Genomic DNA, 13,891 nt, shown 5'->3' with positions numbered 1-13,891 from the left:
CTGTGTTCCCCAAACTTAAGTCATTTGCCAATTACTTTTAGGATTTTTGCCACTTCTGCTCATGTACCACTTTTTTACATTTCTTATGTCATATTTTTCTTTAAGATGATTTAATATGAAACTTAAATACATTTGTTTTAAAAAAGACTTTATCACTCCTGTAAATAGGAAACCAGCATCACTCGCTATAAACAGATAGTAATTGTGTGCTGATTGTGGTGGATCATGTCTGTAACAACAGCACTTTGGGAAGCCAAGGTGGGAGGATCACTTGAGCCCAGAAGTATGAGACCAGCCTGGGCAACACAGCCAGACCCCATCTCTACAAAAAAACAAAGAATTAGCCGGATGTGGTGCTGTATGCCTACAGTCCTAGCTACTTGAGTGACTGACAGGGGAGGATCCCACCTCCTGAGTCCAGGAGTTAGAAACTGTAGTGAGTTGTGATAGCGCCACTGCACTCAGCCTGGGCAACAGAGTGAGACACTATATCAAGAAAGAAAAGACAGTAATTGTGAAAATAAAGAAAATAAAAACCAATGTTATTATATTTTAGTTAAATGCCATCATCTCAGAAGGCTGTGATCCCAAAATCTGCTATCTTTTTGTTGAAAAATAGAGTAGTGAACACCAGAAGTGTTAAATATGTGCTAACATCAAACTAAGACTTTTCTCCTGAGGCAATCAAAAGAACTGAAGAAAACTGGAAAAGGAAAAACCTGCCTCTGCCATGTCCCCTCCTGCCGTTCTCCATTGCTTCATCCTGTGTTAGCTCCCGGGGCCTCCAAGCTGTTCTGTTCCACCAATTCACTGAGTTCACTCCTGTCTCAGTACCTTCACACTTGTGGTTCCCTCCAACCGAATAGATAAGTTTTCCCCAGATCCTTACAGAGTTCCATCGTTCACTGGCCTCTACTCAAAGGCTGTTTTTCCTTTTCTTTTTTTTCTTTCTTTTTTTTTTTTTTTTGAGGCGGAGTCTGGCTCTGTCGACCAGGCTGGAGTGCAATGGTGCAATCTCAGCTCACTGCAACTTCTGCCTCCTGGGTTCAAGCAATTCTCCTGCCTCAGCCTCTGGAGTAGCTGGGATTACAGGTGCCTGCCACCATACCTGGCTAATTTTTGTATTTTTAGTAGAGACGGGGTTTCACCATGTTGGCCAGGCTAGTCTCAAACTCCTGACCTCAGGTGATCTGCCCGCCTCAGCCTCCCAAAATGCTGGGATTACAGGCTTGAGCCACTGCACCCGGCCAAATGCTGCTTTTTCTAATAGGTATTCCCTGACTGACCACAGTCAGTAAAATAGCTCCTCATTCATTCATTCATTCTGGGTGAACTTCCATTGCAGTCCATCTATTTGGCTTCCTTCCTTGTCTTACCCTGTTTTTTTCTGAATGGCTGGATTCTCTTTGTTATATAGCCAACCAAAAATACAATGTATTCTTCTCTTGTTAGTTAAATAATATTGTTCGGTTTATAGGTAGGGTTAATTTTTATTTAAAAACATATGTGTGTAAAAATTACAGAAGAATATATGAAACACCTTAACCATATAATCTTCGGGTAGTAGGAGTTGTGGTGATTTTTATTTCCTTTGTTATACTTTTCTGTATTGACTGATTTTATTCCCAGTAAATTCAGTTTAAGATGACAAAATCTCTGTTTTTTGTAGTCATAAACTTGTACTAGTCATAAACATGTGCTAGCTCCATGTGAAAAAATTAGTGCTGTTCAACATAAATTCTCAGGATATTATACTCGAGGGCTAGTAAGAATAAGGGCAAAGAAACAAGCGTTAAGGCGAGTAAATTAGATGACGAGAGAAAACCTAGTCTACAAAGTTACCATTTAAATCCTTAACTCCAGGCAGCTATTTCATAAATGGTTTTCTTTGGTCATACAAGGTGACCATGGGTCACAGAAGGTAATGTTAAAATCACAAGTCAGGGTTTCTGTCTGACTGCTGGTGGTCCAGATATCTTCCCCTCCCATGAAAGAAAAATCATTCTGTAGTGTTAATAATCTTGTCAAGTCTGTAGTAATGAGCACTTCCTCTTCCCCCACCAAGCCCCTCACCCCAAATTCTGCTTGGGGCATTATACTGCAGGCTAATGATCTAAACAAAATTAAGATTGTTAAATTAATAATTCCATGTTCCCAATTAAGAATTTATTTTGCACTTAAGATATTGATCCATAGTCCTGTGTATATTTTTAATGCAAGCAAATATTAGTGAAGCAAATTTGTCATTTTCATTTGTGTATTTTGGACAAAGGTTTCTTTATACTCAGGGAAATGATGATTTGTCTGGTTATTTCTCCTTTTCCCAGCAAAGAATGTTTAATCTCCTTTCTGAAAATGATTCGATTTGGGCAGCAAATCCTACGTTGAGAATCCTTCCCAGATCTCAAGTTATATAACTGAACAGATGGCATTCGCATGGCTTTGACAGGTCAGGCTGCGATCACAGGACATCCTGAGGAAGCAGCTCGGAAGCCTTCCCAAGGAGAGTGGGAAGATCCCGTGAGTGAGCAGGCATGTGTGGCTGTGGGATTGGGTGAAGAACTGCACTCTGACTCAGCTTCCCATCTTCACGGCCCAGGAGCAAATTCTTCAGGATCCTGAAAGAGGTACAAATAATCCTGCAGAAACTAGTGGTACATTTGATTGAATCAGAAAAATAAACAAATCTTTGCTGTGGGAGAAACAAAGTCTCTCAGGGAATGTGATACGGGGAGAGTGATTTGGTTTGTGGTCATGGTTGAAATGCCACAGGTAGATGGACAGTGAATTGGATGTGTTCTAATTGTATCTTGGGCTTGCAGCATGAGGGGGCAAAGATGGGAAAAGTATCCCTGTCTTCACAGAGTTTGCAGCTTACTGGGAGAGAAAAAAATCACTCGCTCAGTCAATAAATACATGAACAAATACACACATGACTCTGATAAGGGCCAAGGAGAAAACAAAGAATGCCGGGAAGGGGGATACAGAGATGTGTGTATAAAATTTTAGATATAAATCCTCTTTTAAAAAATATGTCATTTGAGTAAAGAAAGACCTGACGGAAGTGAGAGAGAAAACCATGTGTATAGCAGGGCAAGAGAACTCCAGTGAGCAGAAACAGCCAATGCAAATGCCCTGAGCCAAGGGAAATGCCCGGAGTGTCCAGGGACCCATAAAAATCCCAGTGCGGCAAAAGCAGAGCACACCGGGGAAGAAGTGTGCAAGATGAGGTTTGAAAGCCAATGTGAAGTCAGATCACACAGAGTCTTAAAGTTCACAGCCTGGAATTGCCATTTCTTCTGAGTGAGATGGAAAATATTACAAGGGTTTGGAGCAGACAAATGACATAATTTGGATTATTGTTTACTGGGATCACTCTTTGTAGGAAATAGATTGTGGGGCAGCAAGGGCAGAGGCAAGGGGCAGGGCGGTGAGGGGCAGGGAAGAAGCATCTAGAAGGCTATTGAGATAACCCAGGCAAGAGAGAAAGGTGGATTGGACCAGGATGGTGGCAATCTAACCAGCAAGAAGTGGGTAAATTCTGGATATATTTTGAAGGTAGAATCAACAGGTCTGGTTAATGGATTAGATGCATTGTATGAGAAAAAAAAAAGAGGAGTTCAAAGTTATTCCAAGGTTTGGGTGCTACACAACTGGAAAGACGGAGTAGATGTGAGAAGCTTAATAAGAAGGAGGAGAATGTGGGAAGGGCAGGTTTGGAGGATATCAGGACATCTGTTTGGAATATATTATGTTTGAGATGTTGAGTGGGCAATTGAATGCACAAATCTGATGTGCCAAGGAGAGATTTGGGCTGAAAATATAAATGAGACAGTCATCTGTACAGGCATGGCATTTAAAGCCATGAGGCTCTGTGAGTTCACCTAGTGATGGATAGTGCGTACAGAAACCAAGAGAATATGCAGACAGTGATAGTCTGTATGGAATGCTGCTGGTAAGTCCAATGAGGCAAGCTGACCATTGGGTTTAGCCATATGCAAGTCATCACTGATCTTTATAAGACCAGCTTTTTAGAATCTAGGGCAAAAGGTTTGCTGGACTGGATTCAAGAGAGAATGCAGACATTGGACACAGCAAGCAAAGACACTCCATTCAAAAACATTTGCTTTACAGGGAAGAGGAGAGATAGTGGTAGTTGGATGGGAAGATGGGATCAAGAGAGGATTTTTAAATTTTTTTAATTGAAGTACTATATATATGGTAAAGATGCTTACTGCTTGTGTATTGCTCTATAATTTCCACAATCAAACACACCCAAGTAACTAGTACTCATTTCAAGAAAAATAATATTGCTAGTCCCCAAAGTCTCCTGCCTGCTCCCTCTCAATCACTGTCCCCACCCAAGGGCAACAACTATCGTGAACTGACTTCTAAAACCCAATTCATTTTCCTACTTTTGTACTTTGCATAAATGAAATCATACAGTTCATGCTCTTCTGCATCTGGTTTCTTTGCCTGTATGTTACATTTGTCATATTCATCTATATTGTTGCCTGTAGTGACGGTTTGATCACTCTTATTGCTATATAATCATCTATTGTGTGAGTATACCAAGATTTATTGATCCCTTCTACTGCTGCTGGGCACATGGGTATTTTCCAGTTTTACAAATAGTGCTCCTATGAGCATTCTAGTACATGTCGTTTGGTGAGCAACATTTTATTGGGTATATTGCGTACACATTTTATTGGGTATATTTCTGTGAGTGGAATTGCTGGGGCATAGAGAATGCATATGTTCAGATTTAGTTTTCCAAAATGGATATATCGATTTATACTCCCACCAGCACTGTAAGAGAGACTTTATCAGTAATAGGAGTGATATTATAATATCTTCATCTGTTACTCCTTTGTCTTATATCTTAATTTTTTGAGAATGAAGGGAGTGAAGGGGGTAGTGATTACTGGGCCCCCTCAAAATCTTAAGGAAGAGACTGCTGCTCATAGGGTTGTTGTGAGGAGTGACCCACTGTAAAATACCTGGCATCATCCGGGCCCAGGATATGTATCCAGCATATGTTAGTTGTCACTCTAATTTTGTAGTCACCCTCTCAGCCTTGTCTCCAGGCAGAGGTCAAGGTAAAGCAGTGATAACTGCAGTTTCCTTCTCCTCCAAATCACACTCATCCATCCAATTTGCTTTATAGCACTGGGAAAGGGTGAGCGCTCAGGGTGCTTCACTGACCATATTGCAGGACCAAGAATAAGTAGCACAGAAGCTCACATACCCCTCTTCATAACTTTCTCTGCCTCCTTCTGTTAGACCAGGCGTTTCATCAGGTTCCTGAAGGGGTTAAAGAAGAGTCCTGTGTTCGATTTCATTGCAAGTCATTTAATAAACCATCTATAGAAAAAGCATACTCCAGCTGCATCCATGTCCCTACAAAGGACACAAACTCATCCTTTTTTATGGCTGCATAGTATTCCATGGTGTATATGTGCCACATTTTCTTAATCCAATCTGTCACTGATGGACATTTGGGTTGATTCCAAGTCTTTGCTATTGTGAATAGTGCCGCAATAAACATACGTGTGCATGTGTCTTTATAGCAGCATGATTTATAATCCTTTGGGTATATACCTAGCATTCTCAGCAAACTATCGCAAGAACAGAAAACCAAACACCGCATGTTCTCACTCATAGGTGGGAACTGAACAATGAGATCACCTGGACTCGGGAAGGGGAACATCATACACAGGGGCCTATCATGGGGGGGGAGGGGGGAGGGATTGCATTGGGAGTTATACCTGATGTAAATGACGAGGTGATGGGTGCTGACGAGTTGATGGGTGCAGCACGCCAACATGGCACAAGTATACATATGTAACAAACCTGCACGTTATGCACATGTATCCTAGAACTTAAAGTATAATAATAAAAAAATTAAAATTAAAATTAAAAAAAAAAGAAAATAATAAATCTGACAACACCGAAAAAAAAAAAAAAAAGAAAAAGCATACTCTAGAGATGGTTTATACCACCATTGAACTCTAATAGTAGCAATCCTAAGGAGGGCTGGTTAAATTATAGCTGGATGTAATTCCTTGCCATTTGTCGCTATCTGGAGATGTTCATTGTTTATTTAACGAATAAATTTAATATACTTCTGCATTAAAAAAAATTTCTTTCCTTATAGCTATGTCCATCCAAAAGGAGCATATGTGATTAAAATCATCACCAAGGAGATGAATTGATTTTTACAGGACTGTGTCTGATTATATCTTTTATTCCCACATCAAAACATCTTTCAGTGATGTAATCTAGGTAAAACCAAAATCTTCTCTATAGTGTATTTATATATACTAAAAGGATATATATATACACTTTATTTTTTAGAACAGTTTGGACTTGCAAAAAATTATAAAGATAGTAAAGAGAGTTCCTGTACTCCATATCCAGTTTCTCCTATTATTAACAACTTATATTTGTATAGTACATTTGTTATAATTAGTGAATCACTACCTGTATATTATTAACAAGTCGATACTTTATTCAGATTTCCTTGGTATTTATCTAATGTCCTTCTTTATTTTTTTTTGAAACAGAGTTTTGTTCTTGTCACCCAGGTTGGAGTGCAGTGGTGTGATCTTGGCTCCCTGCAACCTCTGCCTCCCGGGTTCAAGCGATTCTCCTGCCTCAGCCTCCCGAGTAGCTGGGATTACAGGTGCCCGCCACCATGCCCAGCCAATTTTTTAATTTTTAGTAGAGATGGGGTTTCACCCTGTTGACTAGGCTGGTCTCGAACTGACTAGGCTGACCTCTGGTGATCCACCTGTCTTGACCTCCCAAAGTGCTGGGATTACAGGCATGAGCCACTGCACCCGGCCCCTAATGTCCTTCTATTTCAGAATCTCATCCAGGATACCATATTACATTAGTTGTTGTGTCTCCTTAGGCTCCTCTTGGCTGTGATGATTTTTCAGATTTACCTTGTTTTTGAGGAATACTCATCAAATATTTTGTAGATTGCTCCTTAATTGGTATTTATTTGATTTTTTTTTTTTTTTTTTGCAAGATTAGACTGGATTATGGGTTTTTGGGTAGAAAACCACAAAGATAAAGAGGCTTTTTGTTGCATTGTATCATGGGTACATTCCATCAACATGACTTATTACTGTTGATATTGATCTTGATTGCTCGGCTCAGGTAATTTGTCATGTTCTTCACTGTAAAGTTAAACCATGTCTATGCTGCACCCTTTGGAAGGAAGTCACTACATACAGCCCACATCAAAGGAGTAGGGGGTTATGTTCTACCTCTTTGAGTGTAGAATATCTACAGAAATTATTTGGAATTCTTCTGCATGGGAGATTTGTCATTTTCCTTGATTTATTTATTCAATTATTCATTTATAATAGTGTGAACTCATAGTTATTTTATACTTTCAGTTATAGTTTAATACTGCATTATTTTGTGGTTCAAATTGTTTCAGATTTGGCCATGAGGAGCTCTTGTTGAAGTTGGCCCCTCTATCCCTTTGAGATCCTCCTGTCATTTTGTGTGTGTGTGTGTGTGTGTGTGTGTGTGTGTGTGTGTGAGTGTGTGTGTTAGACACTTACTTTATGGCACTACAAGATGCTCCAGGGCCAACTTGTATATATGCTAACTCAATCTTAGAATCAGCAGTTTCTCCAAGGAGCTCTAGTTTCTTTTACTGGAGAACAGTATTAAAGCCAAAATCTGGGCACTAGAAGTTCTCCTTGCTACTGGGGTGTCATTGCTTTCTAGGCTCTCTTAGCTGACACAACAAGGAAATATGTATACTAAGCTCTGTATATATGTACAAATATCTGTAAATATTTCTATATGTAACCATAGGTATCTATGTTAAGCTAAACATGAGTGAATTCATACTGATAGCCCCAACTCTAATTCATTACCACATGTCCCAACCCAGCCTATTCCCATTGCTTATCTGTGAACTCCATGAGAAATCTGGCTCCCACCATCTGCCATGCATTTACTTAATTGCTAATTCGGTAAAAGTGCAGAGCAGTATTAGAACCATTAACTTGAAACCTTATGGGAAACAACTTTATTAAGTACAGTTTTATGGACATTTTCTTTTGCCTTTAGTCTTACAGACTCCTCTCATTTCCAAAATCACTTAGGTCAGCATCTTTTCCTCCCACCTCCTTCAGTGAAGCTGCTTTACAGATTTTTAATACAGTTAGATTGTTTTGTCACTGCAGTCCATTCTAGGACCCTTGACCTTCTAAATGATCTTGAAAATGTGCATACACTAATGTTTACTCTTTGTTCTATAAAGTTCCATGGGTTTTGATATATACAGTGTCATATATCCATAACTACAGTATTACATAGACAGTTTTACCACTCTAAGAAATTTCTCCTGCTTAACCTATTTAATCCTTCCTCCCCTCTCCCTGAGCCCCTGGAAATCAATGCATTTTTTTTTTTTTACTGTCCCCATAGTTTTGCCTTTTCCAGAATATGATATAATTGTAAACATACAGTATGTAGCCTTTCAGATTGGGTTGTTCCACTCGAAACTATGCATTTAAGATTCATCCATGTCTTTTTGTGATTCGACAGCTCATTTATTTTTATCATCAAATAATATCCCATCAACTGGCTGTACCACAGTTTATTTATCCATTCACCTATTGAAGGATATCTTAGTTGCTCCCAGTTTTTGGTCATTATGAATACAGCTGCTATAAATATTTGTTTGCAGGGTTTTGTGTGGATATATGTCTCAAATCAGTTGCATAAACACCTAAAGGTTCCAATGCTGAATCATATGGTAAGACTGTGTTTAGCTTCTCTGCCCTGTTTAGCTAGCATGTGCCACTCCTCAAAGCCAGGTGGTGACCACCCTACAATCATCAACAGTCATCATCACCAGTTATTTCACTATTTCTTCCACCCTCATTCCAATTTTCAGTACATAAATACGTCTATTGAGTGTACCTCCTGTGTAAGAATAATAATTCTTTATACTTTTCAAAGTCCTTTCACATGCATTATCACAATACCTCTAAAATAGCAGTATAGCAGCCAACCTGTTCCAGGCAGAATCCTGGCTCTGATCCTAACCTATGGCCTGACACAGGGAAAGTATCTGAATCTTTTCACCTGTAAAAGGGGATACTGCAGCACCTATCTGAACTTGCCTGTCCATGTTGTAAAGATTTAATGAGTGTTTAGGGTAGCACCACTTCTTGGACCGTGTCACATGCTGTTTGAAGGCTCAGCCAAGATTAGAATGCGAATCTTTTGATTCCTATTTCTATGCTTCTTATCCTAGAAATGAGATTATTCCCCCAACCTCTTTTCCCTGCAACTTCGGCCAATATGGGGGCCTCGGTGGCATCAAAGCAATTGACCTAAGAATCAATTTAGGAAAGGCTCTGGTATTTTTTGTGCACATGCATGGTAGGTGAAGGATCTGTTTATAGTCAAGTAGGATGATCCAATAACCATTGACAGAAATAGTCTTTTCTTATCTTTAATGAATAAAAAGAATAGCAGACTTCATTTTAATATCTAGGCTCTTAGATCAATCAATGGGCTAAGTACTGAAATAGTTTAAAAATCCATGAATTGAACTGCATGAACATGAATCTGTGCATTAAATTCTATGGACATAAAATGAATCTGTTCAAAAACAAGTTTGGGCAGTTCACATCTGGTATGTAGTGTTTTCAGAGTAAGGTTTAATTATTTTAAGAGGTTTTAAAACTCTGTATCCCAGCCAGAGAATGCTTATCTGCTTTATGCTAGTTTTTACCTGCAGAGTTTTTGTCTCTGTGACATCATATATTTATTTGCTGCTATATTTTAGAATGCATTGCACAACAGTGGGAACTGATCTAAGAAGGTTAATCATATTCTGGCAGTCGCTGAGCAGGCTGGCAATTAATGAGAAAGTTTGAAGAAAAATGTTATTTCAGAATACACCACAGCCTATTCTATATGGTCAAGTTGACTTTTTATGATCAGTTGGTTGCTTATGTTAACAGTGAAAGTACAAAAATCCTCAAGGACTGACAAGGAAAGATTAATATTGTGTTTATAAAATAAGCAAACACAAAATATCCACAATGCTTTCACAGACACACACACACACACGCACACACATATGCACATACATGCGTGCACAAACACATCTTTGTTGCAACCTGTTCGTCTTGGGCTAGAGGTATGTGTGGGACGTGACTAGAACTATCGGTGAGGATCATCAGGATTTCAAATAACTTGCAATGATTGATATCAGTTATAAAAACACTGAATTATCCAACTGATCACGGCTAGATTATAGTTTGGAAACCATTTATAAATAAAATTATATTCTAGTCACAACAATTTAACAATATAAATATATAGAGAAACTTATACAAACATTTCAAGTAAATGCTAATTGTGACCTAATGCCTTTAGTACAGAAAAATAATAAGAAAATTCATCTAGTGTTCTGTTTATAACTCTAATGCAAAAGATAGTTCTCTATCAGTTGAGTCAAATGTTTGTATCTTGATTATGGGCGTCAGAATTTTGAGATCTTTACTGACCTACACTCCTACCACAAAAAAAAAAAAGGAAGAAGTGTGGCATTTATTTGTCCATTAGTTCACTTCGTTCATTCATTCTGCAAATATTCAGCATTTACCATGTACATGGCATTGAACTTGGCCTGAAGAACAGACAACCTAATGGTGTTTGGAGAATTGAAATAGTTATACTGCAAGTAATCTAATTGATTAAATATTCTTATTTAAAGTTGAAGACTGAGGCAAATTAAAACAGCCAAACAATTCTGGCTAGTTTTACTTATGCACTCTTGTTATGTCCATACCCATCTTCCACTAAACTTCTCTTGTCATTCTTCCCTATTTTCTAACCACTATTAAAACTCCGACAGATATATTGTTTTTCACATTAATATACAATTAAGTTGGTTAATGATCCTAATCCATTCACTTCAACTACGTAAGTACAATGTAAGTGAAATAAACATGTCATTTAAAAATGAGGTCTGATCAGTACCATAAGACAGGGCAAAAAGGAAAATAAAGAAAATGAGGTCTGAGACTAAAATTTTTCATTTAAAAACATCAAAACTGAACCTAGAAATGATCACAATAGAAGCAGACAGACATTCCTTAGAACCTCTTTCTACTTTCTATTTCCTAAAATGGTTTTTCTCTGTTTTATTTCATTTTGTATCACAGATGACTATTTGGTTTAGTGTGTCTAATTCCTCTGCAATTAGATTTGCAGAACATATTATTTCATTTTAATATAAAAGTTTTTGAATCACAGCCAAATTGCTGTAGGACAAGCAGATTTTGTTTTCTTACAATTTCATTAGTAAAAAAAATGAGGATACCAATATTGAAATGTCACAGATATGGAATTTTAAGTCAAACATCTGTGTTCCCTTAAAGGAGAATATATTTTCTGAAGCTTGGGAGCCTCTATTCGTGAACAAATTAGTTAAACAGACATTTGCAATGAAAAAAAAAACCCATCAGTTTTGTTGAATTATTTTTGTTTTATTATGGGTTTATTTCACTATTAAAAGTAGAAAAAAATACATAAAATAATGGAAGAATAAGAAATAAAACAATTACTTGAGGCTCTACTAGGCAAATGATTCTGACGTGCTTCACTGAACACATGATGTAACCTGAGCCCCTGTCTCTGGCTTGACAGAGCATCTGTTTCTCACAGATGCCTGAAAAACACCCTGCTCCTCTGGATGCTGGGGCGCATTTCTGAGCATTGCACTACCTTTAGCAAAGAGTGCAAACACGTATTCTGTTTGTGAGCGATGGAAGAATGTAGACAGTTGTGTTGTGCATAATGTCTACATCCTTCTATGTACATATGCTCCTGTACCCAAAAGAAAAGTCACACTTAATTCATGGTCCATGGCTGTAGAAACAATAAGAAATACCACATCTCATACTGCAAAAAAGCAGGTAGAAGAACCAATATCTCTTATTTAGATATATTGTAGTAGTAAAAGAGTACATACCCAGTACAAAGGAAGGGGCATCTGCTTTTCTTAGTTCTGGGGATAGCTATGTTTAATAACTTCAGAGGAACACTGATGAGGTGGAAGACACGTGCATGTCTCTTTTTTCCCCCTATTGCCAAAAGAGCCCTGGTACAGAGCACTCAGTGGATACTCATAAATATTTGTTGAGTGAATGAAAAGAGAACAACGAGAACTGTGATACACTTCTAAAACAGGACTAAAACAGGCCACATGGTTAAAGTAAATGAAGATACTTAGCCAGAGAGGAGGAGACTCAGGGAGCACAATAGTTCTCTTTGTATTTGAAATAAATTTTCACGTAGAGGAAGAGCTAGATTCAACCTGAGTGACCTAGGGAACAAAATAAGTGACTGTATAAAGAGGAACCTGCAATTAGAGCTGCCCCAAATGGAAGAGAACCACTGGAATAACTCTTGTTAAGTCTTGACCATTCTAATTCTTACCCAGTTTCTACAACTTTCTGTTACCAAAGTTGCTCATTCATTCACCCATTCATTCAAAAACACATATTTACATGGGTGAACACTTATCTCCAAACTCATCAAATTGTATACATTAAATATGTACAGCGTTTTGTGTGACAATCATATCTCAATAAAGTAGTTTTAAAAACAGCCACCATCACCAAAAATCCCCCACAAAAATACATCTTGAGCACCTTCAGCATACAGGTACTCTATCAGGTTCTGGGGAAATAACTGTGAACCCAACAAACATGGCCTCTTTTCTCATTCAGTTTAGAAGCTGGTGAAGGAAACAGACAAGGTAGTCAGACAAATCCTTTACCAATGATCATGCAACTTTGGTTTCAGTAAAGTCAGTTGCTTAAATCAGAGTTGCATGATCCCTTGTAAAGGATAACAAAAAGGGAAATCCTGAATCATGTAAGGTCTAGACAGGATGATCTCACTAGTCTTTCCAACTTTTGAGATTCCTAGAATACTGTGCTTTCTCCCTGCATTCTCATCTCAGTAAATTGTCCCGTGATGACACCCAGAAGTTATTATGTTCACTCTCATCCTCCTCATCTCTACTGTGAAGTCACTACTGACTCTTGACCATTCTAATTCTAGTTCCCACACTCATCACAAGGGTGTCCTCAGGGTAGCTGGCTGACACCTCCTGAGTCCACATCTCCGGTCCAGCAGCGTGCGAATGATAAAGTACAGCACCCCATGAGATCCTAATGCGGTTGGTTTGCTGATGATAGGTTGAGAAATAAGATTCTTCTGTGTGTCGGGTTGAATGGTGGTCCCCATAAAGATATATCCACGTCCAAATCCCTGGAAACTGTGAATGCTACCTTACTTGGAAAAAGTCTTTGCAGATGTAATTAAGTTAAGGATCTTGAGATGAGATCTTCCTGGATTCCCCAGTGGGCCTTAACTCCAGTCCCAAGTGTCCTTCTAAGAGACAGAAGAGGACACAACAAACACACAGAGGAGGAGGTAATATGAGGATGGAGTCAGAGAATGAATGGATGTGGCCACGAGCCAAGGAAGCCAAGGACTGGCAACAGTCACCAGAGGCTTGAAGAGGCAAGGAAGGATCCTCCCCTGTAGCCTCCAGGAGGAGTGTGATGACACCTTGATTTCAGACTTCTGGCCTCTATAATGATGAGAAAACAATTCTTCTGTTGTTTTAAGCCACTTAGTTTGTGGCAATTTGTTTAGAAGCCCTAAAAACTAACCCATTATGCCTCTACCATCCAATACAAACAGTTATCACAGTGCTATCAGGGGGATCTTGCTAAATGTGAATCTGACCAACATATACCCCTGCTTTAAACCCCTTGTTTCTCTGCAACCCGTAGGCAGCACGCCCTTTCCTTGCTATGATGCC

The 13,891-nt window shown here is 38.7% G+C and overlaps 1 protein-coding gene across 2 annotated transcripts in view; it reads right to left on the bottom strand.

Annotated features, from left to right (window-relative positions):
• Positions 1-1,534: 1,534 nt before the first annotated feature.
• Positions 1,535-13,891, bottom strand: part of LOC119619036 (uncharacterized) — an 85,465-nt gene continuing 73,108 nt past the window's right edge. The window contains exons 1-3 of one of the 2 annotated variants that reach the window (XR_012090984.1): positions 12,026-12,133; positions 5,249-5,304; positions 1,535-2,618 (exon numbers count right to left, since the gene is read on the bottom strand). Coding sequence is in view for 1 of the 2 variants with exons in the window: in XM_073011062.1 (XP_072867163.1) it covers positions 2,462-2,618; positions 5,249-5,304 (213 nt within the window). In the remaining variant the exon portion in view is untranslated. Of the gene's footprint in view, positions 2,619-5,248; positions 5,305-12,025; positions 12,134-13,891 lie in introns of those variants that run through there. The other variant, XM_073011062.1, reaches the window with a different exon arrangement.

This window comes from Chlorocebus sabaeus, chromosome 24, assembly GCF_047675955.1.
Source record: "Chlorocebus sabaeus isolate Y175 chromosome 24, mChlSab1.0.hap1, whole genome shotgun sequence".
Lineage (NCBI taxonomy): Eukaryota > Metazoa > Chordata > Mammalia > Primates > Cercopithecidae > Chlorocebus > Chlorocebus sabaeus.
Note: the sequence above shows the minus strand (reverse complement) of the source record. Positions and strands in the feature narration are given on the sequence as shown.